Consider the following 24,864-nt stretch of genomic DNA (forward strand, 5'->3'; position numbering starts at 1 on the left):
AATAAAATTTTCTATTCCATGAGTTACATCTGTCGGTAGAATTTAAAACTAACCCAGAAGCTTTTTTTTCTCTCGTTAACTGTTGATTTTTTTTGTTAATTCTGATTGTGATTAACTAATTGTCTATTTTTAGTTGATCTCCTTTTTTGTATAATATTTGTTTATCTATTTCATGGCTATTCAATTACCTGCTGTTGGTAGTTAATTTATTTTCTACTAAACAATTGACTGATTATCTTTTTCTAAGGTATGTTACATTTGTGTCTCTTTTTAATTTCTTATTATTCTCTATATGAGCTTTTTTTCTTTTTCTGTTTCATATTACATTTGATGATTAAGATTAGTTAAGTTTACAGCTGGTTTGCTTGATCATCATATTTGTTAATCATCAGCTATCAGATCATCACCAACATCATCTTGTTGAGAACATTGTGAATCTAATCAATTGTGTTTGCTAAATGTGCTATCTTGTTACTATCTAGTGATTTCTTAGTTTCTCTTCAATTTTTTTCTCCTTTTTTTCTTTTGTTGTTGGACAAGATTTGATATTTTTCATTTCTATAGAATAGAATTTGACATTTTTTAGTTTCATTTGATTTTATTTGTAATTGTTTCTCTTTTGTGTCTCTCCAACAGATCAATGAATTTTTTCAAGAAATTTTATCTCCCATCATCTAAACCTTTAAGTGAAAATGGTTCTGGTGTTGCTTGTGAAAATGGCGAAGTTGGTGAAGAAGAGATTGATTCTAATCGGGACATTTGCTCGCCTTTCAAACGAACCTTCCTGAGTCCAACTCTATTTGTTGATTCATCGGCTGCAAATGATTATGTTTGTAAAATTTGTCATTTCATGGCCGTTGATCCATTGGAACATGTACCTGGACCCAATGTCACCTGTTCTAATATTTTCTGTCTCCCTTGTGTCAAAACCTATTCCACTTCTGGTTTAGCCTCTTGTCCAGCCGAAGGATGTTTAACAAGTGGTTTTGATTGGTCATCTCTTCGTGAATTGGGAACCAGAGAGATCGCTCGTTTATCAAATTTAATGCTCAATTGTGAATTTAAATGTTCTCAAGTTATTCCATATCGAGACTATTGGACCCACCGAGAAAAATGTCCCGCTAATCCTGATAATTTTTGCTAAATTTGTGATCCTTATTTAATGGCTATTCAATTATATGGTGTTGGTAGATAATTTATTTTCTACTAAACAATTGATTGATTATCTTTTTCTGAGGTATGTTACATTTGTGTTTCTTTTTAATTTCTTATTATTCTCTACATGAATTTTTTTTCTTTTTCTGTTTCATATTACATTTGATTAAGATTAGTTAAGTTTACAGCTGGTTTGCTTGATCATCATATTTGTTAATCATCAGCTATCAGATCATCACCAACATCATCTTGTTGAGAACATTGTGAATCTAATCAATTGTGTTTGCTACTGAGAGTCTTGAGAGAGAGAGAGAGATCTTACTCCATCAGCTTTAGCCATATGAACAGGTCCTTTAAAGCGGTCAATATATGTCCATACCATGCGGGGCTTGGGTTGACAGTACAATAGAGATTACCTGTGAAACTTATTGTAGAGTTTTGAATATTGCTAAATATCGAGCAATTGTTAGGATTTGATGGGGTACTTAGGATCTGCATAAAAAAGGTAAAAAAAACGATAAAAATAAAGTTTTTAGTCATGATTAAAATTAAGGGAAAATAAGAAAGAAATAATTATAAAAAAAATTAGGAGATTGAAGCCGAAAATGCAAGTTATTGGTTTATATAAGAAGAGAAAGAGAGAGTGAGAGAGCTAGAAGACGTTTTTGTCTTCTTATCTAAGCCAACCATCAGCAAGTTTCAAACAATCAACTCAAAACAGTTTAACCTTTCAATTCTATTGGTTCTCAAAAGACAAGAATCAAGGAGAAGGTTAGCAACAATCAACTGAGAAACGGTTACATGGTAACAGTTTAACCTTTGGTGGTTCAGGTCATGTAAATGGTTATTCTGACATTGGCTCAGGAAAACTCGGAATCCTAGATGAAAATGGTGAACTCAATGATGTCTCACCCTCTCAATCACGAAGACAAAGTTGCTCATTACCACTTGGTCAACACTGTTCCTCAAAAGAAGTCCGAATATCGAATGAAAATGGTGACGAGTGAGTATTTTCTCTCTCTCTCTCTCTCTCTAGATCATTTAACCTTCTCTCTCTTCTTTCATGTGTTTTTTTTCTCTATCAAGTGTTTGTTTAAAGATTTTTCTCATTTTATGTTCTATTCCATTTTGTCTAATATTATTTCTCCTTCCACCTCAACAGGGATACTCGCGGTGTTTTATCATCAGTTGGTAGCTGCAAACGCAGTCGACACAATTTATCATCATCAAGTATCTTAAACCACCAGTTGAATAGCTGTGAAAGCAAATGTACGTACCCTAGTTAATTAATTAATACATTTAGATACATTTCTCTGCATTAAGAGATAATTTTTTCTCTCTTCTCTTCTCTCTCTAATCTAATCTTGTCATCTTTTCACTTACCTTTCTCTCTCACAGCATCAATTGTTACTCAACAATCTCACCGATCAAGAAATGGTTCTGTGAATCGAGGTGGAAACGATATACCTCTGAATTCTAATAAAACAATCACTGAGACAACGCGACATCAGGTTCGCTTTCAGCATTCACTGAAGGAACAAACAGTTCAAAATGAGAAGATCGTGTTTGTTGCCTCCAAACGGGCTCCGGTTGCCTTATTTTCGTACATCCCTTTTTCAAGGAAATCCAATAGCACAATTAACAGGTAGACTGATGAATCTTCTCAACAATAATTCTAATCCAATATTATATTTTGATTATCTAATCATTTTAATTCACTTTGCTTCCATTACAGTCAAATTAAACAAGATTTAATCAATAAACGACGACATACTGGTGCTCGTCAATTATCAACAATCGCTGATGGTTCAGATCCTTATGAATCAATTTGTATTGTTGGCTATGAGAAACCAATGGATGGCCAAGAAGTATCTTATTCAAATTTACTTAGCCCAACAATTAAATTAATCCATGGGAAGAAGGCTAAAATTCACGCAGCTGAACACAATTTTGTTAATCGTTGTATCTCTTACGATTCAGCGGTTGCCTATCCTGGTAAACAATCAATTGGAAATAATCATTATCACCTATTACATCAGATAACGGCTCCTTCGGTATTAAATGACTCTGAATCAAATCTATTAAGAGACAAACATCAATACCATGGGTACCCAACAACTCTCCTCAAGTACAATCCTGATATTCTTGATGATCCAGAATTAATTACTGGTAAACACAGTACTTTATTAGATTTTCCATCCTACTTGGTAAGCACAATAACAATTAAATTCTATCATCAACAATTTGTTTACTTTGATCAAAGTCTAACTCATTAATCCTCTCTCTCTCTCTTTCTCTCTTTCTCTCTTTCTCTCTTTCCTAATTAGACTTCAATAATTAATTATGTCAAACCATCGGATCTCAAGAAGGAATTGAATGAAAAATTTAGAGAAAGATTTCCTTATATTCAATTAACATTGAGTAAGATGCGAAGTCTTAAAAGAGACATGTGTAAAATTGCCAAACACGAGGTGAGAACAATCAATTAAATAGTTAATTTGCATCAACAATCAACATGATTTTCTAATTACCAGTTATGGTTGGTTTACATTTTATTTTGGAGGGAAAACTGTTGACTTTTTCTATTACATTTAGATGATTAGTTAATTGTTTTTGATTGTTGATGAAAATCTAGAAATATCGTTTTAAGTGATTTGTTTTTGGTTATTTTCTTACCAAAAATAAACAATCACAATTAGACGTGATCATAAACTATTATTATTATTATTACTATTATTGTTTTCTATTTTATCATCATTCACACTAATCATGATCATTAACTGATTTCTTTTTGATTTATCTTCTTCCTTATTATCTTATTCTAGGGTAACATTGATTATCTAACGGTGGCTCAAGCTTATGTTTACTTTGAGAAATTGATTCTTAAATTGTTGATTAACAAACAGAATCGTAAACTTTGTGCTGGTGCTTGTTTACTTCTCTCTGCTAAATTAAACGATGTCAAAGGAGTAGAATTAAAAAAATTGATTGAGGTAAATTAAATCTCTATCTCTCTCTCAACCCTTTACTTTCATAATTATCAATGTTGCAATCTTAAAATTATAACAATCTTACAATTACCTAGTGATAAAATCATATCTTTGATTGTGTTTGATTCAGTATAAATCAATTACTCATTAGTGAAGAAGGAGTAAAAATATTTAACCAACATTTATTAGATTGTTACTCTTTATTGGCAATAATTCAAAATTAGCGACTTCAATTCACATAATTAACACTAATCATGACCCAATGTCATGAAATACAAGGAAGAGACTAAAATAAACTAGAAAATCGCATCAACAATTAAAACCTCAATTGTTTTTTTAAATAAAAAATGAGTCAAAATATTGAATTAACCTTGAGCTAAATTATATTATTGCTTCTTGAAATTTAGTCACAATCAAGTTTTGACAGTATTTATTTGAATGCTGATCAATCTTAACAATTGTTCAAATGATTTGCTCAACTAATTGTCTTTGTTATTTGTTTTTTATTGCAGAAAATTGAAAATACATTTAGAGTTGATCGAAAGGATTTGTTTTCAATCGAGTTCACTGTTCTTGTCGCCCTCGAGTTTGGACTTCATTTACCAATTAACGAAACACTTTCCCATTACCAGCGACTCATGTTCGAGACCTAATTAACCCTCTCCTCATCATCATTATCATTAATCATGATCATTAGAAGAATAAGAATTTTTTCCTCCAATAAGATACGCAGAAGATGACATTATATTCAACAAGTGTCATTGGCGACAATTTCATAATCAACAATCGAGTTACTACCGAAAGATTTTCATCTTTAATTATAATCGTCATCATAATCTTGTCAAAACGTTAATCCAGTCAAAGAAAACGAGTATCAATATCAAAGATTTAATCATCTTGATTGTTAATCCAAATTTCCTGATAAATCAAAGACAAATGATTTTCCTAAATCATAATACCAAGCCAATTAACTGAATCCTCTTTTAAATCAATCACTAGTGTTAAAAGATTAATTGTTTATGTTATTGATCCAGTTAATTGTTATTCTTTTACATTCTATTAACCAAATCAACTTCTATTATTAACTATCATCATCTAGAACCACCTGTTATCAGTTATTAATTAATCAATAATACCAACACATCCTCATATTTACAATAACTATTATCTTAATTATGTTAAACCTTGAAAATTATATTTACCTTTCAGAATTGTTAATCAATAATCAAGAAAAATGAAACTTTAAATTAAATCTAGAAAATTGATATTTAATTGTTACTATTAAAAAACAACTAAAGTTTATTATCTCAATTTAACCAGCTTTTCATATCCAAGTATCAAAAATGATTCAACTAATTAAGTTGAATTGAATCACAATCAATCAACAAGTAGTTACTGTGAAAGAGACAATTAAGTGAGTTAATTGTTGATTGTTTATTGTCAAATTCTTGGTCAAATAATTAATCTAATCAGCTGATTTGACTTCCGATGAGTTTATTGTTTGTTAATCAGATTTAATTTTCTTTTTATTTTAAATATTTGCACAAATTGACAAGTTCAAATGTATTAATTGTTTATCTGTTAATTGTTTTACACTTTGATTAGTTAATCGATATGATTAAATCGATTGAAAAATAAAGTAATTCATAGAAATCAAATTTGTTTTTCGTTTTATAATGATCAAGATTTTGGGTTGTTTTTGTTTGTGATAATCAGTTTAATCATTTTCAACACTTTTCTTTGTTTTGTTGATTAATTCATTGATGATAATTAAGCTCTGAGAAAGTAAATATTAATTGTTGATGTTTTTACTTTTGTCTTTTGATACTGTTGGGCTGTTGAAATGATTGTTAATTAGGGTTATTAATTAACTAATCACAAAAGATTTTAGATAAATGAGATCATTTTCACTTATGGTAAATCAATGATGATTTTGGTACATCATTGATCATTTTGATTAGTACAATTGCATTTAGATGAATGTTTTTAGTGTAAACATATAAGATAACAATTAATTTTACCTTTTCTCTCTCTCTCTTTCTCTCTCTTTTAGCAGCAACAATTAACAAGAATTATGAATATTTTGCATACTACTTGCTTGTAATTTTATCTTTAAGGTTAACTAATTAGCTGCGTAATTAGTTGAGCAAATCAATCATATGTTGATTTTATACCTAAATATTGTGAATATATATTACAATTAATTTAGATTATATTGTAATACCTGAGATAGTTGATCAAATTTAAATATATACCATTAATAAGGAATCGCACTAAACAATACTGATTCGATATCAACATACAGAAATACTTTTTCACAACAATAAAAAATTGGAATAAATAATTACCTTTTTTTCATCCAAATCCTTATAAAAGTGAACAAATTTTTCAATTGGAGCACATTCGCTAAATAATAATATGGTAATAAGTAAAATCAGAGAAACTTGAATCAATTTAGACATTTTCGAAATCAATGAAATGAAACAAATGAAAAAGTTTGCGAGAAAACTTTGGATTGATTTATTTATAGGGAAGATTAAAATTAATCTATTTTTCTTTAATCATCCTCAAAGCCCTCGAGCAATGAAAAATATGCTTATTTCTTTATCTTCATTCAGATAAATGCGATCAACCAGATCAATTATACTTTCAAGTTCGAACTTTTTTCTCATTCTTTCGACAAACTTTTAATAACACGAATTAAAGACAACAATTGTCTCTTATTCACCCGCGGTTACTATGGAAACCGAATAAGCGGCAAATACAAATGGAGAGAAAATAAAATTTTCTATTCTACGAGCGAGATCTGTCGGTAGAATTTAATACTAACCCAGAATATTTTTTTCTCTCGTTAACTGTTGATGTTTTTTTGTTAATTCTGATTGTGATTAACTAATTGTCTATTTTTAGTTGATCTCCTTTTTTGTATAATATTTGTTTATCTATTTAATGGCTATTCAATTACCTGCTGTTGGTAGTTAATTTATTTTCTATTAAACAATTGATTGATTTTCTTTTTCTAAGGTATGTTACATTTGTGTTTCTTTTTCTTTTTCAATTTCTTATTATTCTCTATATGAGATTTTTTTCTTTTTCTGTTTCATATTACATTTGATGATTAAGATTAGTTAAGTTTACAGCTGGTTTGCTTGATCATCATATTTGTTAATCATCAGCTATCAGATCATCACCAACATCATCTTGTTGAGAACATTGTGAATCTAATCAATTGTGTTTGCTAAATGTGCTATCTTGTTACTATCTAGTGATTTCTTAGTTTCTCTCACACTTTTTTCTCCTTTTTTTCTTCTGTTGTTGGAATAGATTTGGTATTTTTCATTTCTATAGAATAGAATTTGACATTTTTTAGTTTCATTTGATTTTATTTGTAATTGTTTCTCTTTTGTGTCTCTCCAACAGATCAATGAATTTTTTCAAGAAATTTTATCTCCCATCATCTAAACCTTTAAGTGAAAATGGTTCTGGTGGTGATTGTGAAAATGGCGAAGTTGGTGAAGAAGAGATTGATTCCAATCGGGACATTTGCTCGCCTTTCAAACGAACCTTTCTGAGTCCAACTCTATTTGTTGATTCATCGGCTGCAAATGATTACGTTTGTAAAATTTGTCATTTCATGGCCGTTGATCCATTGGAACATGTACCTGGACCCAATGTCACCTGTTCTAATATTTTCTGTCTCCCTTGTGTAAAAACCTATTCCACTTCTGGTTTAGCCTCTTGTCCAGCCGAAGGATGTTTAACAAGTGGTTTTGATTGGTCATCTCTTCGTGAATTGGGAACCAGAGAGATCGCTCGTTTATCAAATTTAATGCTCAATTGTGAATTTAAATGTTCTCAAGTTATTCCATATCGAGACTATTGGACCCATCGAGAAAAATGTCCCGCTAATCCTGATAATTTTTGCGAAATTTGTGATTCTCCGAAAACGTGTGATACCCATAGTTGCCGAGAAGTATTCATCCAATTAAAGAAAAAGGATGAAACTCTAGTTAAAGAAAATAATCAATTAAAGGCTGAAATTGATAAATTACGTCGTGAATTGGATTCACTAAGAGGCGAAAGAGCTGAAAAAATGTCAAATGGTATCTCATCGACAACTACTTATACCCCCGAAAATCAATCAAATCATAGTAATGACAATAACTCTGATTCTAACACACCAAACACACCAACCACTTCTTCTGGTGCTGGTACAGTTTCCACGACGAGTGAAGACAAAAATGCTATTAAATCATCGCAAAGAACAAAAGTTGGACCACCAAAAGTAAACGGCAATAAAAATGGAAAACCTGATAATAATAATAATACAAACAGTCAACACAATTATAATAGAGATAATTGGGATTCTAAATCATCAAGTAGCCATAACAATAAGGGAATTAGAGAAAGTGAAGAAACGGGTTTCCTTCGAGGTGCAGTTCCTCAATACAAATTTCACTCTAATTGTTTTATGATTAAATCGGATCACAGTAGAATCCGATTGATATTTCATTATGGAGAAAAAAGTTACAAAATAGACGATGCCCAATCTACATTTACATTTCGCACCTTGAGGTCACTTTTACATGATATGATGAAACATGATCCAGGTATAATGTTATTGGTTCGACATCGAATCCTTGACGATAGAGAAACCATTTCATCTTGTGGATTCAAGCCAGGATTAAATTCAATCTCTTTGGTTCCATATGATACTCCTGATTTCAATGAGCCAGGTTTCCGTTTAGGACTTTATCGTTTAAAACATGCCACCGATCCATTAGATGCCAAAAAAGTGCCACCAGGAACAATTAAACCAAATGATTTACCTTTCATTTCAAAGGAAGCGATTGACTTTTATTCAAACTCGTTGGACCCACAAATTGGCGAAAAGGATATTACATTATCTTTCCATAAAGGTGGTAAAGACGATTCATTAGAGATCAAAGTGAAACGCGACCAGACCATCGGATCGATTAGATCAATGGTCGATTACATGATCGAAGGTGGTTGCGGTAAAATGATGCATATAACCCACCAGTTGATCAGAGACGACATGACCGTTAGACAATACGGAATAGGATTTGGAACTGTTGATATAACCCTTTTACCGGCCTCATTTCCTATCGACCTGGATAAGACTCGAACATTACACTTAATACGTTTCAGGAATAACGGGAAAATGAGTAAAAAGTTTACAGGAAAATTGAAAAGTCGAACCAATTCCATGGCCTCTTTGGTTTTGTAATCCTTTTTACAATTAACGGATTTAAAAGCAGAAAAGTTTCCATTTCGGCAATAATTAACTTTATATCAACAATCCCATATAATATATGCTTTGTCTGTTGATCAAATTTACCAATTCCTTATTAATGGTATATATTTAAATTTGATCAACTATCTCAGGTATTACAATATAATCTAAATTAATTGTAATATATATTCACAATATTTAGGTATAAAATCAACATATGATTGATTTGCTCAACTAATTACGCAGCTAATTAGTTAACCTTAAAGATAAAATTACAAGCAAGTAGTATGCAAAATATTCATAATTCTTGTTAATTGTTGCTGCTAAAAGAGAGAGAAAGAGAGAGAGAGAAAAGGTAAAATTAATTGTTATCTTATATGTTTACACTAAAAACATTCATCTAAATGCAATTGTACTAATCAAAATGATCAATGATGTACCAAAAATCATCATTGATTTACCATAAGTGAAAAATGATCTCTCATTTATCTAAAAATCTTTTGTGATTAGTTAATTAATAACCCCTAATTAACAATCATTTCAACAGCCCAACAGTATCAAAAGACAAAAGTAAAAACATCAACAATTAATATTTACTTTCTCAGAGCTTAATTATCATCAATGAATTAATCAACAAAACAAAGAAAAGTGTTGAAAATGATTAAACTGATTATCACAAACAAAAACAACCCAAAATCTTGATCATTATAAAACGAAAAACAAATTTGATTTCTATGAATTACTTTATTTTTCAATCGATTTAATCATATCGATTAACTAATCAAAGTGTAAAACAATTAACAGATAAACAATTAATACATTTGAACTTGTCAATTTGTGCAAATATTTAAAATAAAAAGAAAATTAAATCTGATTAACAAACAATAAACTCATCGGAAGTCAAATCAGCTGATTAGATTAATTATTTGACCAAGAATTTGACAATAAACAATCAACAATTAACTCACTTAATTGTCTCTTTCACAGTAACTACTTTTTGATTGATTGATTGTGATTCAATTCAACTTAATTAGTTGAATCATTTTTGATACTTGGATATGAAAAGCTGATTAAATTGAGATAATAAACTTTAGTTGTTTTTTAATAGTAACAATTAAATATCAATTTTCTAGATTTAATTTAAAGTTTCATTTTTCTTGATTATTGATTAACAATTCTGAAAGGTAAATATAATTTTCAAGGTTTAACATAATTAAGATAATAGTTATTGTAAATATGAGGATGTGTTGGTATTATTGATTAATTAATAACTGATAACAGGTGGTTCTAGATGATGATAGTTAATAATAGAAGTTGATTTGGTTAATAGAATGTAAAAGAATAACAATTAACTGGATCAATAACATAAACAATTAATCTTTTAACACTAGTGATTGATTTAAAAGAGGATTCAGTTAATTGGCTTGGTATTATGATTTAGGAAAATCATTTGTCTTTGATTTATCAGGAAATTTGGATTAACAATCAAGATGATTAAATCTTTGATATTGATACTCGTTTTCTTTGACTGGATTAACGTTTTGACAAGATTATGATGACGATTATAATTAAAGATGAAAATCTTTCGGTAGTAACTCGATTGTTGATTATGAAATTGTCGCCAATGACACTTGTTGAATATAATGTCATCTTCTGCGTATCTTATTGGAGGAAAAAATTCTTATTCTTCTAATGATCATGATTAATGATAATGATGATGAGGAGAGGGTTAATTAGGTCTCGAACATGAGTCGCTGGTAATGAGAAAGTGTTTCGTTAATTGGTAAATGAAGTCCAAACTCGAGGGCGACAAGAACAGTGAACTCGATTGAAAACAAATCCTTTCGATCAACTCTAAATGTATTTTCAATTTTCTGCAATAAAAAACAAATAACAAAGACAATTAGTTGAGAAAATCATTTGAACAATTGTTAAGATTGATCAGCATTCAAATAAATACTGTCAAAATTTGATTGTGACTAAATTTCACGAAGCAATAATATAATTTAGCTCAAGGTTAATTCAATATTTTGACTCATTTTTTATTTAAAAAAAAACAATTGAGGTTTTAATTGTTGATGCGATTTTCTAGTTTATTTTAGTCTCTTCCTTGTATTTCATGACATTGGGTCATGATTAGTGTTAATTATGTGAATTGAAGTCGCTAATTTTGAATTATTGCCAATAAAGAGTAACAATCTAATAAATGTTGGTTAAATATTTTTACTCCTTCTTCACTAATGAGTAATTGATTTATACTGAATCAAACACAATCAAAGATATGATTTTATCAATAGGTAATTGTAAGATTGTTATAATTTTAAGATTGTAACATTGATAATTATGAAAGTAAAGGGTTGAGAGAGAGATAGAGATTTAATTTACCTCAATCAATTTTTTTAATTCTACTCCTTTGACATCGTTTAATTTAGCAGAGAGAAGTAAACAAGCACCAGCACAAAGTTTACGATTCTGTTTGTTAATCAACAATTTAAGAATCAATTTCTCAAAGTAAACATAAGCTTGAGCCACCGTTAGATAATCAATGTTACCCTAGAATAAGATAATAAGGAAGAAGATAAATCAAAAAGAAATCAGTTAATGATCATGATTAGTGAATGATGATAAAATAGAAAACAATAATAGTAATAATAATAATAATAGTTTATGATCACGTCTAATTGTGATTGTTTATTTTTGGTAAGAAAATAACCAAAAACAAATCACTTAAAACGATATTTCTAGATTTTCATCAACAATCAAAAACAATTAACTAATCATCTAAATGTAATAGAAAAAGTCAACAGTTTTCCCTCCAAAATAAAATGTAAACCAACCATAACTGGTAATTAGAAAATCATGTTGATTGTTGATGCAAATTAACTATTTAATTGATTGTTCTCACCTCGTGTTTGGCAATTTTACACATGTCTCTTTTAAGACTTCGCATCTTACTCAATGTTAATTGAATATAAGGAAATCTTTCTCTAAATTTTTCATTCAATTCCTTCTTGAGATCCGATGGTTTGACATAATTAATTATTGAAGTCTAATTAGGAAAGAGAGAAAGAGAGAGGATTAATGAGTTAGACTTTGATCAAAGTAAACAAATTGTTGATGATAGAATTTAATTGTTATTGTGCTTACCAAGTAGGATGGAAAATCTAATAAAGTACTGTGTTTACCAGTAATTAATTCTGGATCATCAAGAATATCAGGATTGTACTTGAGGAGAGTTGTTGGGTACCCATGGTATTGATGTTTGTCTCTTAATAGATTTGATTCAGAGTCATTTAATACCGAAGGAGCCGTTATCTGATGTAATAGGTGATAATGATTATTTCCAATTGATTGTTTACCAGGATAGGCAACCGCTGAATCGTAAGAGATACAACGATTAACAAAATTGTGTTCAGCTGCGTGAATTTTAGCCTTCTTCCCATGGATTAATTTAATTGTTGGGCTAAGTAAATTTGAATAAGATACTTCTTGGCCATCCATTGGTTTCTCATAGCCAACAATACAAATTGATTCATAAGGATCTGAACCATCAGCGATTGTTGATAATTGACGAGCACCAGTATGTCGTCGTTTATTGATTAAATCTTGTTTAATTTGACTGTAATGGAAGCAAAGTGAATTAAAATGATTAGATAATCAAAATATAATATTGGATTAGAATTATTGTTGAGAAGATTCATCAGTCTACCTGTTAATTGTGCTATTGGATTTCCTTGAAAAAGGGATGTACGAAAATAAGGCAACCGGAGCCCGTTTGGAGGCAACAAACACGATCTTCTCATTTTGAACTGTTTGTTCCTTCAGTGAATGCTGAAAGCGAACCTGATGTCGCGTTGTCTCAGTGATTGTTTTATTAGAATTCAGAGGTATATCGTTTCCACCTCGATTCACAGAACCATTTCTTGATCGGTGAGATTGTTGAGTAACAATTGATGCTGTGAGAGAGAAAGGTAAGTGAAAAGATGACAAGATTAGATTAGAGAGAGAAGAGAGAAAAAATTATCTCTTAATGCAGAGAAATGTATCTAAATGTATTAATTAATTAACTAGGGTACGTACATTTGCTTTCACAGCTATTCAACTGGTGGTTTAAGATACTTGATGATGATAAATTGTGTCGACTGCGTTTGCAGCTACCAACTGATGATAAAACACCGCGAGTATCCCTGTTGAGGTGGAAGGAGAAATGAGAATATAAGACAAAATGGATTAGAAAAAAAATGAGAAAAATCTTTAAACAAACACTTGATAGAGAAAAAAACACATGAAAGAAGAGAGAGAAGGTTAAATGATCTAGAGAGAGAGAGAGAAGAGAAAAATACTCACTCGTCACCATTTTCATTCGATATTCGGACTTCTTTTGAGGAACAGTGTTGACCAAGTGGTAATGAGCAACTTTGTCTTCGTGATTGAGAGGGTGAGACATCATTGAGTTCACCATTTTCATCTAGGATTCCGAGTTTTCCTGAGCCAATGTCAGAATAACCGTTTACATGACCTGAACCACCAAAGGTTAAACTGTTACCATGTAACCGTTTCTCAGTTGATTGCTTATAATCTTGTTGATAGGATTTATTGACCGATTGAAGTGGTAACCGCAAATGTTGGAGGTGTGATGATGAAGATGATGATGTTGTTGAGTCAAATGGATGATGATGATGTTCAGAAAAGCCTGATGATGGTAACAAAGAGGCTGTGGTGTCTTGCTGAGGGTCAGTTGTTGGTGTTGATGGAAATGGTGGTTGAAGAAAATTTGATTTATTTGGATAAGATGATGAATATGTTGCGTCCAAATAATTGTCACGAATTACGAAAGGGGCCAATTTAGTGTCCCGATGAGTACCATCCAATGATATGTTGGAAAGGAAAGTGATTGCTGCTAACCTTCTCCTTGATTCTTGTCTTTTGAGAACCGTTGCCATCAAATGGATACACAGAACCAGAAGATTATTGTATCAACAGAAGGGAAGAGAAAGAGAGAAGAGAAAAACAGAAAAGAAACAAATGTAAATTCTATTTTTTTAATTGTTTCCACTGATTAAAAGAAAATCAATTTGTGAAGAAAATGGTGATTATCAGATGAAGAACAGAAAATAAGAAAAAATCAATAATTCTAAAGAGAGAAGAGCAAAAAGATCTTCTTGCTCTCTCGGTAAACTGAACTCAAATGAGAATAATTTTTCTTCCTCAAAAAGCTTCTTTTCTCTCTCTCTCTCTCTCTTTCTATTTTCTCTTTCGAATTTCTTTCTCTCTGCTTATCTTCTCAACTGTTATATTAATCATCATCATCTTTCATTCGTTTTCCAGTCATTCTCAGTGAAGAAAACAGTTGATACTCCAAATCGACCATGAAAACTGTTCCGAGTGGTCGTTTTGAGAATTCATTTTTTTTCATCAATTAATTTCTTCTTGTCGTTACAATTTAAACCGGTTTATTACAATTGTTTTGACTTTGAATGACAATTTAGTGAATTGACAGTTGATATTATTGCTTATTGTTTACATTTGTTGTTGTGTCATTTTTGTTTATTAGGGAATTTGTTTTGATTAAATGTCCAAAGTGGTTTAATGATGTTGTTACAATGTGATTGTTTTGGTCTCAGGTTATTTAATTGATCTGATAGGCTTTGAGATGAACGTAAGGTGATTTTTGAGCGTTCTGATGATGAGGCCAATTGATGCCGAAGTCTAAATCTATCAGGTGGTTTAGAGAAATCGAAATCATTTTGATATTTAGCTTGTTTCGACGAGCCGCTTGTGGTTCTCAGGGAATGAATTTCTTTCTTGAGAGATGACACCCGTTTCGCCCACTTCTCATGAGTGATCTGAATTGTCGATGAGATACCATTTGACATTTTTTCAGCTCTTTCGCCTCTTAGTGAATCCAATTCACGACGTAATTTATCAATTTCAGCCTTTAATTGATTATTTTCTTTAACTAGAGTTTCATCCTTTTTCTTTAATTGGATGAATACTTCTCGGCAACTATGGGTATCACACGTTTTCGGAGAATCACAAATTTCGCAAAAATTATCAGGATTAGCGGGACATTTTTCTCGATGGGTCCAATAGTCTCGATATGGAATAACTTGAGAACATTTAAATTCACAATTGAGCATTAAATTTGATAAACGAGCGATCTCTCTGGTTCCCAATTCACGAAGAGATGACCAATCAAAACCACTTGTTAAACATCCTTCGGCTGGACAAGAGGCTAAACCAGAAGTGGAATAGGTTTTGACACAAGGGAGACAGAAAATATTAGAACAGGTGACATTGGGTCCAGGTACATGTTCCAATGGATCAACGGCCATGAAATGACAAATTTTACAAACATAATCATTTGCAGCCGATGAATCAACAAATAAAGTTGGACTCAGGAAGGTTCGTTTGAAAGGCGAGCAAATGTCCCGATTAGAATCAATCTCTTCTTCACCAACTTCGCCATTTTCACAATCACCACCAGAACCATTTTCACTTAAAGGTTTAGATGATGGGAGATAAAATTTCTTGAAAAAATTCATTGATCTGTCGAAGAGACACAAAAGAGAAACAAATTACAAGATGATGTTGGTGATGATCTGATAGAAGATGATTAACAAATATGATGATCGAACAAACCAGCTGTAAACTTAACTAATCTTAATCAAATGTAATATGAAACAGAAAAAGAAAAAAAATCTCATATAGAGAAAAACAACAAATTGAAAAAGAAACACAAATTTTACAAACATGATCATTTACAGCCGATGAATTCGCAGTTGGAATCAAATAGGTTGGTTTGAAAGAAGAGTAAATTTCTCGATTGGAATCACAATCTCCATTCTCACTCAAAGTCTTAGATGAAGGGAGATAAAATTTCTCGAAAAGACTCGTTGCCATCAAAAAGAGAACCAAATAACGCAGAAAAAAAGAGATTAATTAAACGAACAATTAGTTGATTAGGAGCAGAATTAACAGAAAAACATCAACAGTTAAATTGGCAGTTGGTGTTACGATTATTGACTAATGTTTATGTTGGTTGTTGTTTTTTATCATGGATTTGATTAAATTGTCAATGTTAATATGATTTAGTTGGTGTGGAGTTGCGTTAACGAATTGATCTGTAGGCTGTTATGCTTGAAGATGAGCGCAAGGTGATTTTTGAGCTTGCTGGTGAATCCAAAATGGCGTTTCTATTTACCATCGGAGTGACTGGATCCAATCGAGTTGGTTGATTGAACGAGTAGTTTTCATGGGATTGAGATTTTAACATCGATGATGAAGGCACTTGATGACGATTCGGTCTGAATATTTCTGGTGGTCTAGAGAAATTATAATCATTTGGATAATTTGACCGTTTCAATGGATCGCTACAGCCAATTTTACTCCTTAGAGAATGAATTTCCTTCTTCAGAGATGACACCCGTTTCTCCCATTTCTCTTGAGTGATCTGTCCTCTGGAAGCCTAAAGTATAAGAAATAAAAAGAAAAAATCTCATTACAATCAAACCAATCAACAGAAAAGTGAAATTCTAATAAAACAAAATTCTCACCTGAGAGGTAAAATGTGCAAGTAAATTTCCTCTTTGAGCCCGTTGGAATCTCTCAATTTTGACAAGCTTTTGTAAAAGTCTCTCGATCGGCTCAAAATATGATCGTAATTCTGGTCTGATTGTTTTATCCAAAGGTACAAATTCACAGCGACTCTTACACTTGGAGCAAAATCGATCCTTTTTAACTGAATGTGAGATGATGAGGGGAAAAAATAATAAAAAATGATAAATTGTGATGAAAAATAAAACAATTAACCAAAGAATTAAATAGAAACAAATTACTTACTTGATTCACAACATGAAGAGCAAAAAATATGAGTACAAGAAGTGAACCAGAATTTGGTTCCATTAGGATCAGGTAAAGCAAAACACTGATTACAATGAACGAAATCAGTCATAATCGTGTTGTAGAATCGACTGATTATAATAAAAGAAAATAAAGAAAAGATATTAACTCTAAACAAACAAATTAGTTAATCACAATCAGAATAAACAAAAAGCCATCAACAGGTTTCAACGAGAAATAAACAGAATCACTTCTGATTTTTTATTCCAAAAAGTTTCAATTTCGACCGACAGATGGCATTAGATTAGTTTGTTTTTAATTCGAGTTAAATAAAAGTTTATCGAAAGAGATGAGAAAAAAGTTCGAACTTGAAGGTATAATTGATCTGATTGATCGCTTTGATCTGAATGAAAATAAAGATATAAGCATGTTTCTCATTGCTCGAACTGTCACTGCTATTCTAATAAATTTACGTATACGTTAAACGTATTAAGTGTAATGTTCGAGTCTTATCCAGGTCGATCGGAAATGAGGCCGGTAAAAGGGTTATATCAACAGTTCCAAATCCTATTCCGTATTGTCTAACGGTCATGTCGTCTCTGATCAACTGGTGAGTTATATGCATCATTTTACCGCAACCACCTTCGATCATGTAATCGACCATTGATCTAATCGATCCGATGGTCTGGTCGCGTTTCACTTTGATCTCTAATGAATCGTCTTTACCACCTTTATGGAAAGATAATGTAATATCCTTTTCGCCAATTTGTGGGTCCAACGAGTTTGAATAAAAGTCAATCGCTTCCTTTGAAATGAAAGGTAAATCATTTGGATTAATTGTTCCTGGTGGCACTTTTTTGGCATCTAATGGATCGGTGGCATGTTTTAAACGATAAAGCCCTAAACGGAAACCTGGCTCATTGAAATCAGGAGTATCATATGGAACCAAAGAGATTGAATTTAATCCTGGCTTGAATCCACAAGATGAAATGGTTTCTCTATCGTCAAGGATTCGATGTCGAACCAATAACATTATACCTGGATCATGTTTCATCATATCATGTAAAAGTGACCTCAAGGTGCGAAATGTAAATGTAGATTGGGCATCGTCTATTTTGTAACTTTTTTCTCCATAATGAAATATCAATCGGATTCTACTGTGATCCGATTTAATCATAAAACAATTAGAGTGAAATTTGTATTGAGGAACTGCACCTCGAAGAAAACCCGTTTCCTCACTTTCTCTAATTCCCTTATTGTTATGGCTACTTGATGATTTAGAATCCCAATTATCTCTATTATAATTGTGTTGACTGTTTGTATTATTATTATTATCAGGTTTTCCATTTTTATTGCCGTTTACTTTTGGTGGTCCAACTTTCGTTCTTTGCGATGATTTAATAGCATTTTTGTCTTCACTCGTCGTGGAAACTGCACCAGCACCAGAAGAAGTTGTTGGTGTGTTTGGTGTGTTAGAATCAGAGTTATTGTCATTACTATGATTTGATTGATTTTCGGGGGTATAAGTAGTTGTCGATGAGATAACATTTGACATTTTTCGGGATTTTTTCAAAAAGTGAATTGTTTATTGGTCAATGATTAGGTTGATTTAATCAGTTCGTAAAGTTTTGATAATTGATTAATACCTTTAATTATCAAATATCAGTCAAGAGGAATAAGTTTGATTATTAATCATGAAAATAGAACATAAATTAAATGAAAGAAACAATAACAATAGTTTAACAATAAGGATGTGATCTGTAGTCTGATAGACTTGAAGATGAGCGTAAAGTGATTTTTGAGCTTCCTGGTGAGTCCAAAATGGTGTTTCTACTCACCATCGGAGTGACTGGATCTAATCGAGATGGTTGATTGAACGTGTAATTTTCAAGAGATTGAGGCTTTAACATTGAAGATGATGAGGCCAATTGGTGACGATTCGATCTGAAAATATCTTTGTTAAAATTGAAATCACTTTTAGGTTGTTTCAACGAACCACTTCCATCGATTGAATTTCTCAGAGAATGAATTTCCTTCTTCAGAGATGACACCCGTTTCTCCCACTTCTCTTGAGTGATCTGTCTTGAAGTCTGAGTTAGAAAATTCTATTAGATTAATGTTCAATGAAACAAAGAAATTAAAACTTTATAATTCTTACCTGAGATGTGAAAAGTCTTAATTCTCTTCGTAAATTATTGTTTTCGACTTTTAGTTGGTGATTTTCTTCATCGAGACTCTTGTTCCTTTTCTTCAGTTGATTGAATGTTTCTCGACAATTGTGATTGTCAAGTGTTTTCTGGGAATCACAAATTTCGCAAAAATTATCAGGATTAGCGAGACATTTTTCTCGGTGGGTCCAATAGTCTCGATATGGAATAACTTGAGAACATTTAAATTCACAATTGAGCATTAAATTTGATAAACGAGCGATCTCTCTGGTTCCCAATTCACGAAGAGATGACCAATCAAAACCACTTGTTAAACATCCTTCGGCTGGACAAGAGGCTAAACCAGAAGTGGAATAGGTTTTGACACAAGGGAGACAGAAAATATTAGAACAGGTGACATTGGGTCCAGGTACATGTTCCAATGGATCAACGGCCATAAAATGACAAATTTTACAAACATAATCATTTGCAGCCGATGAATCAACAAATAGAGTTGGACTCAAATAGGTCCGTTTGAAAGAAGAGTAAATATCACGATTGGAATCACAATCTCCATTCTCACTCAAAGTTTTAGATGAAGGAAGATAAAATTTCTTGAAAAAACTCATTTATTCTTAAAAGGAACAAAAATAAGATTCAAACTTTAAACAAACAATTAGTTAATCACAATCAGAATAAACAAAAAGCCATCAACAGGTTTCAACGAGAAATAAACAGAATCACTTCTGATTTTTAGTTCAAAAGAGAAAAAGTTTCAATTTCGACCGACAGATGGCATTAGATTAGTTTGTTTTTAATTCGAGTTAAATAAAAGTTTATCGAAAGAGATGAGAAAAAAGTTCGAACTTGAAAGTATAATTGATCTAGTTGATCGCATTTATCTGAATGAAAATAAAGAGATAAGCATGTTTCTCATTGCTTGAGGGCTTTTAGGATTTAAGTTTAAGAATCTAAAGAAAATAGATTAATATTAATCTTCCTTTCAATAAATCAATCCAAACTTTTTCTCTATGAACTTTTTCATTTGATTCATTTCATTGATTTCGAAAATGTCTAAATTATTGCAAGTTTCTCTAGTTTTGTTTGTTACCATATTATTTAGCGAATGTGCTCCAATTGGAAAATTTGTTCACTTTCATAAGGATTTGGATGAAAAAAAGGTAACTGATGCTCCGCCAATATTGACACAATTATCTAACCAAAATGTCACACACAACTTTAATGTGCATAGTTCAGTAACAATTAATATTAATAATATTAATAACGTTGTTATTAGTAACTCTGTTATTAGTAACGCTGTTATTAATATTAATTCTAAAAGTTCCAATTCTAATACGCCACAGACAAATTGGTTAGACGTGATCAATTTGGTCCTCAGTGTGATAAACTTCATTCTCACTTTGGCCACATATTCATAATTCTTGTTAATTGTTGCTGTTAAAAGAGAGAGTGAGAGAGAGAGAGAAAAGGTAAAATTAATTGTTATCTTATATGTTTACACTAAAAACATTCATCTAAATGCAATTGTACTAATCAAAATGATCAATGATGTACCAAAAATCATCATTGATTTACCATAAGTGAAAAATGATCTCTCATTTATCTAAAAATCTTTTGTGATTAGTTAATTAATAACCACTAATTAACAATCATTTCAACATCCACTTGTTGATTGTCGAGTTGATTAGTTGCAATTCATTAACATTAGTTGACAATCTGATTGTCACGTTTTAATATGATTATTATTTTGAAATGGTTGTTACAATTACAAGGAAAATAAAATATAATGTTAATATCCTTTGATTAATTAATTATTTCTGTAAATTTCCTTTCCATTTTAAAATGTAATAAGTTAGTAAACGTCCAATCATCAATGTTGCTAATAGAGCATAAATCGCCCTCAGGTAAGCAGAATCATCTAAATCATAGTAACTAATTGCTCCTGATTGATTTTCTTCATTAAACCAACTTCCACCAATCCCGTTAACTATATTTCGAGTTAGATTGTCGGTTTGATTCTTGAGAATTAAATCTTCGGGTTCCTCGTTACTTTCAGCGATCGACAATCGAGCCATTCGGAACATGGAATTAAGAAAAAATCCTAATTGATTTTTAGCGTTTATCATCGCTTTGGTCAATTGTGGTTCGCATCTGAAACAAATAAGATTGAAATATGAGCCGATTACTTTGTCCATCATTAATCTGAATCAAAGAAATTGGTTTCAAATCTCATGAACTTATTCAAGGACTCGAATGAAGAAAAGTGAACAAAAAGTTCGAACTTAATTGTAAATTCGATTTGGTGAATAAGTTGAGATTTTGTAACAAATAATAGGCAATCATTGTTCACCTGTTGAATCCGAAAACGGAGACCATGAATCCTTCGAATCCCCACCTCAGGTACGAACAGTAAGAAGCGTATTGGAAAATAATGGGCATCGCTTTTTGCCGAATAAAGAAACCAGAGAAAAGTATAAGTGGAACGGTTGTATTGGGAGCGGTGAACACGGAGGCCACAATGTTGTTCATTAGAAATGCACCACACATGATTCCATGGGTTTGTGACACCAAAGAAACGAGAAAATAGATGACAAAAGTATCAAAATATCGAGACAATGGTTGACTGGTAAAGAGAAAATGTAAAGTGACCACAACCACATTCGTACCAATAATGAAAGGCACCTCAGCGATACCTTTGGCCATATAATACGAACTCGTTTTGTACCAACCATTGTATCTTTCCTTAGCAAAGATCTTAATCTCCATCGGAATGGCCACCGCCATGGGCATCAAATTGGCCAGACAAGAATAAAGAAGTAGAAAATAAAGTGACCCAATATTATCTTGCGTCGATCGAACCTGATCTTCAATGGCCTGTTTTACCTCCTCCATGTGATCAAGATTCGCTTTACCTCTTATATCGGGTGTACATCCAGAGTAAACTCCAACTCCATTATAAAGAGCACCCAAAGTTAGGCCAATATTTATCGCAAAAACAAAACGCAATACACCAAGAAGTGGATCACGAACCATCACCAGAAATTGTCTCGAGAGTAAGATCAAAAAGTGTCGGGTAAACGGTGTCACTGGACGAAGTCTAACTTTCGCTAAAGAGGTCATATGATCATTAGTTGATGATGATTGAACGGCCGAGCTGATTGTCGGTGTTTCAACCATCGGTGTTATCGTCGATTGTAACTTGGACAATTCACCAACATGGGAATGTATTAATGGAGTTGATCGGGTTATCCAATTAGCAGAATGACCATTAGCACCCAAAAATTGACCATTACTATTAATATTTTTATTATGACTTAAATTAGCATTGTTTATATTTGCGATCTCCACATTGGAGGCCATTGATTGAATCACCTCAGTACCATAATCGCCCGAGGCAACTTCAACCAATAGATCAGCGGGATTGTAAAACTTGTCACAATTAATATTGACCCGAGACAATGAGCTGACCACTCCGTCAGGTGTCCCTTCATAAATGAACTTACCCACCCTGGATAACATGTAAACCTTATTGAACATATTGAACACTCGAGCTGAAGGTTGATGAATGGTCATCACAATGGCGATTGGTGTTGATGAAGTTAAATCAGCTAACATTTCCATCAGCTGATAGCATGTTGATGAATCTAATCCCGAAGTTGGCTCATCCATGATCAATATATCCGGACGAGCGACTAGTTCTTGAGCGATTGAGACACGTTTCAGTTGACCGCCACTAATCCGACCTATTTTGGTATCGGCACAAACTTCGAGATTCAATTGTCGTAAAATTGAATCAACGATGTTTATGTGATCATCTGTTGAATAATTAACGCGAGTTCCGTTAATTATTCGAGAATGTTGTAATTCCGATGCATACATTAGCGCCTCTCGAACGGTTAATAGTTCATAGAGATGATCTTGTTGGGGGATGAACGCGATTGATATTTTTTCACGACCAATGCACCTCATTGAACCGTCTAATCCTTTGAGTCTCATTCCAGCGATACACTCGAGAAGTGTTGACTTACCCGCTCCACTTGGTCCCATGAGAGCGGTCAACTGACCTGAAGCGAATGAACCTTGAAGAGATCGTAAAATAATCCGAGAATCGGTGCTGAATGAGACACCACGAATTTTGTTGACCAGTTTATCAAACGTCGACAATTTAACTCGATAAGTCAATTGGCTCCACGAAATAATAAAATTTTTCCCGTCAATTTCAACTATACTCGATCTCAGGTCATTTGGCCTCGTTTCCGTTTCTTCAGAATAAGTTTTCATTGTCGTCGCTGATTCTACAACAAGTGTCTCTAATATTCGCGGTGAATTCAGCCGATTAGTTTGATTGTTTTCGATAACAACCTGTTCGTTATTGACAGAATTTATTGTGACCTGATTTCCATTCACCTCACCGATTATCTCACTATTCACCAGATCACTTTTTCCACTTTTAATTCGATTGTGATCTGGATTATTTCCAAAATCATCGACGACAATTTGATCTGAATATTTATCGTCCACTTGTTGATTATCAAGTTGATTCGTTGCGATTTGATAATAAACGTTAATCGACTGATCCTCTGGTGAAATCAACTGATCATCATTGACTGATTCACTTTTAATAGTTGACATTATTCAATTTAAATGCTTCGAATTTATTGAAATAATTTTAATTGTTCTGATAACGTTGATCAATAATCCATTTCCACCTTTAATGGTAACAATCAAAAAGGTAAACTCAACAATGTTGTTTAAATTTTTCCATTTCTGAGTTAATCATGATCAAATTTTTTTCTGTCTTCCCGATCGATTGAATAAATTATTTCTCATGAACATTTCCAATTGTTCATGACGATGATCATGATCAACATGATTCTAATCCATTTGATCATCATCATATCTTAAATTATATACAAAAAAAGAAGCACAATTATAATGAAGATCATTATTATTAATGAAGAACCAATAATAATAAGATTGATTTAATTAGATATTCAACTTTTTTTTACGGTTTAAATAATTTGATTCATTTCTTAAATTGTCAAATATCAGTCGGGAGCAATTAGTTTGATTGTTAATCGAGACAATGGATCATTAATTAACCCAAAGAGAGCAATTTAATATTTAGATTGTCAATAGTTTCCATTTGGATAATAGTTTGATCAACGAAAAGAAAACAAAAGTTAAGGTAACAACAATTAAAATCGATTACCGATAATCAAAGATTCTTATTTGATTGTAATGATTTTCGATTGGGGTAAAATGATTAATTCTTTGTAACAATTAAATGTTTTCTTCGTCCAATTATAAAACCAAAGACTCTGAATTTACAACCACTTGTTAAATCATCGACGCAGTTAAATATTACAATCAATTAGAGAATTAAGTTAATGATCATAATCAATATCCTCTCATTTGAACAATTTAGTCTCTTAAATTGATTAAATCTTATTAG

The 24,864-nt window shown here is 31.9% G+C and overlaps 7 protein-coding genes across 10 annotated transcripts; 3 read left to right on the top strand and 4 right to left on the bottom strand.

The window, feature by feature from the left end:
• Window positions 1-98: 98 nt before the first annotated feature.
• On the top strand, window positions 99-1,588 carry LOC128388614 (uncharacterized). The gene is made up of 2 exons (XM_053348047.1): window positions 99-247; window positions 637-1,588. The coding sequence occupies exon 2, from the start codon at window positions 641-643 to the stop codon at window positions 1,142-1,144; it is 504 nt and encodes a 167-aa protein (XP_053204022.1). The 5' UTR covers window positions 99-247; window positions 637-640; the 3' UTR covers window positions 1,145-1,588.
• LOC128388500 (CDK5 and ABL1 enzyme substrate 2-like) lies at window positions 1,525-5,456 on the top strand. Its single transcript, XM_053347908.1, has 8 exons — window positions 1,525-1,620; window positions 1,932-2,158; window positions 2,318-2,424; window positions 2,554-2,800; window positions 2,891-3,362; window positions 3,483-3,626; window positions 3,981-4,148; window positions 4,658-5,456. The coding sequence occupies exons 1-8, from the start codon at window positions 1,525-1,527 to the stop codon at window positions 4,796-4,798; spliced, it is 1,602 nt and encodes a 533-aa protein (XP_053203883.1). The 3' UTR covers window positions 4,799-5,456.
• Window positions 5,457-6,963: 1,507 nt separating this feature from the next.
• Window positions 6,964-10,273, top strand: LOC128388591 (uncharacterized). Of its 2 annotated transcripts, none has more exons than XM_053348016.1 (2): window positions 6,964-7,169; window positions 7,566-10,273. In XM_053348016.1, exon 2 carries the CDS (start codon window positions 7,570-7,572, stop codon window positions 9,391-9,393), a length of 1,824 nt encoding a protein of 607 aa, XP_053203991.1. In that variant the 5' UTR covers window positions 6,964-7,169; window positions 7,566-7,569; the 3' UTR covers window positions 9,394-10,273. The 2 variants fall into 2 exon arrangements, with proteins under 2 accessions (XP_053203991.1, XP_053203992.1); XM_053348017.1 differs by lacking the exon at window positions 6,964-7,169 and adding an exon at window positions 7,235-7,474.
• Window positions 10,274-10,474: 201 nt separating this feature from the next.
• On the bottom strand, window positions 10,475-14,604 carry LOC128388589 (CDK5 and ABL1 enzyme substrate 2-like). Its single transcript, XM_053348014.1, has 7 exons — window positions 13,747-14,604; window positions 13,480-13,586; window positions 13,109-13,355; window positions 12,547-13,018; window positions 12,305-12,448; window positions 11,785-11,952; window positions 10,475-11,273 (listed from the first exon to the last, which is right to left on the bottom strand). The coding sequence occupies exons 1-7, from the start codon at window positions 14,340-14,342 to the stop codon at window positions 11,133-11,135; spliced, it is 1,875 nt and encodes a 624-aa protein (XP_053203989.1). The 5' UTR covers window positions 14,343-14,604; the 3' UTR covers window positions 10,475-11,132.
• A 231-nt stretch (window positions 14,605-14,835) lies between these two features.
• LOC128388599 (RING finger protein 212B-like) lies at window positions 14,836-17,486 on the bottom strand. 3 transcript variants are annotated; one of them, XM_053348029.1, is made up of 4 exons: window positions 17,242-17,486; window positions 16,956-17,140; window positions 16,604-16,867; window positions 14,836-15,948 (listed from the first exon to the last, which is right to left on the bottom strand). In XM_053348029.1, the coding sequence occupies exons 1-4, from the start codon at window positions 17,351-17,353 to the stop codon at window positions 15,907-15,909; spliced, it is 603 nt and encodes a 200-aa protein (XP_053204004.1). In that variant the 5' UTR covers window positions 17,354-17,486; the 3' UTR covers window positions 14,836-15,906. The 3 variants fall into 3 exon arrangements, with proteins under 3 accessions (XP_053204004.1, XP_053204003.1, XP_053204002.1); XM_053348028.1 differs by having other exon boundaries at window positions 14,836-16,867; window positions 17,242-17,485; XM_053348027.1 differs by lacking the exons at window positions 16,604-16,867; window positions 16,956-17,140; window positions 17,242-17,486 and adding an exon at window positions 16,153-16,496.
• A 1,320-nt stretch (window positions 17,487-18,806) lies between these two features.
• LOC128388601 (uncharacterized) lies at window positions 18,807-20,122 on the bottom strand. Its single transcript, XM_053348030.1, has 2 exons — window positions 19,400-20,122; window positions 18,807-19,331 (listed from the first exon to the last, which is right to left on the bottom strand). Exons 1-2 carry the CDS (start codon window positions 20,015-20,017, stop codon window positions 18,981-18,983), a joined length of 969 nt encoding a protein of 322 aa, XP_053204005.1. The 5' UTR covers window positions 20,018-20,122; the 3' UTR covers window positions 18,807-18,980.
• Window positions 20,123-20,547: 425 nt separating this feature from the next.
• Window positions 20,548-24,199, bottom strand: LOC128388577 (ATP-binding cassette sub-family G member 1-like). Its single transcript, XM_053347993.1, has 2 exons — window positions 21,760-24,199; window positions 20,548-21,560 (listed from the first exon to the last, which is right to left on the bottom strand). Exons 1-2 carry the CDS (start codon window positions 24,039-24,041, stop codon window positions 21,221-21,223), a joined length of 2,622 nt encoding a protein of 873 aa, XP_053203968.1. The 5' UTR covers window positions 24,042-24,199; the 3' UTR covers window positions 20,548-21,220.
• Window positions 24,200-24,864: the final 665 nt, after the last annotated feature.

The sequence above is a fragment of the Panonychus citri genome, unplaced genomic scaffold (genome assembly GCF_014898815.1).
Source record: "Panonychus citri isolate SS breed McGregor unplaced genomic scaffold, ASM1489881v1 Contig00100, whole genome shotgun sequence".
In the NCBI taxonomy this organism is placed as follows: domain Eukaryota; kingdom Metazoa; phylum Arthropoda; class Arachnida; order Trombidiformes; family Tetranychidae; genus Panonychus; species Panonychus citri.

What these genes read in the sequence shown, in the direction of transcription:
- LOC128388591 (XM_053348016.1), top strand. Translation starts at nt 7,570, where the DNA reads ATGAATTTTTTCAAGAAATTTTATCTCCCATCATCTAAACCTTTAAGT.
- LOC128388577 (XM_053347993.1), bottom strand. Translation starts at nt 24,041, where the DNA reads ATGTCAACTATTAAAAGTGAATCAGTCAATGATGATCAGTTGATTTCA. An exon ending in TCCGTTTTCGGATTCAACAG is followed by an intron (nt 21,561 to 21,759) that starts GTGAACAATGAT and finishes TATTTGTTTCAG; the next exon opens with ATGCGAACCACAATTGACCA.
- LOC128388614 (XM_053348047.1), top strand. Translation starts at nt 641, where the DNA reads ATGAATTTTTTCAAGAAATTTTATCTCCCATCATCTAAACCTTTAAGT.
- LOC128388589 (XM_053348014.1), bottom strand. Translation starts at nt 14,342, where the DNA reads ATGGCAACGGTTCTCAAAAGACAAGAATCAAGGAGAAGGTTAGCAGCA. An exon ending in TCGAATGAAAATGGTGACGA is followed by an intron (nt 13,587 to 13,746) that starts GTGAGTATTTTT and finishes CCACCTCAACAG; the next exon opens with GGATACTCGCGGTGTTTTAT. An exon ending in GTAAAATTGCCAAACACGAG is followed by an intron (nt 11,953 to 12,304) that starts GTGAGAACAATC and finishes ATCTTATTCTAG; the next exon opens with GGTAACATTGATTATCTAAC.
- LOC128388601 (XM_053348030.1), bottom strand. Translation starts at nt 20,017, where the DNA reads ATGAGTTTTTTCAAGAAATTTTATCTTCCTTCATCTAAAACTTTGAGT. An exon ending in TAAGACTTTTCACATCTCAG is followed by an intron (nt 19,332 to 19,399) that starts GTAAGAATTATA and finishes TTTCTAACTCAG; the next exon opens with ACTTCAAGACAGATCACTCA.
- LOC128388500 (XM_053347908.1), top strand. Translation starts at nt 1,525, where the DNA reads ATGTCCATACCATGCGGGGCTTGGGTTGACAGTACAATAGAGATTACC. An exon ending in TTGCTAAATATCGAGCAATT is followed by an intron (nt 1,621 to 1,931) that starts GTTAGGATTTGA and finishes GGAGAAGGTTAG; the next exon opens with CAACAATCAACTGAGAAACG. An exon ending in AATTAAAAAAATTGATTGAG is followed by an intron (nt 4,149 to 4,657) that starts GTAAATTAAATC and finishes TTTTTATTGCAG; the next exon opens with AAAATTGAAAATACATTTAG.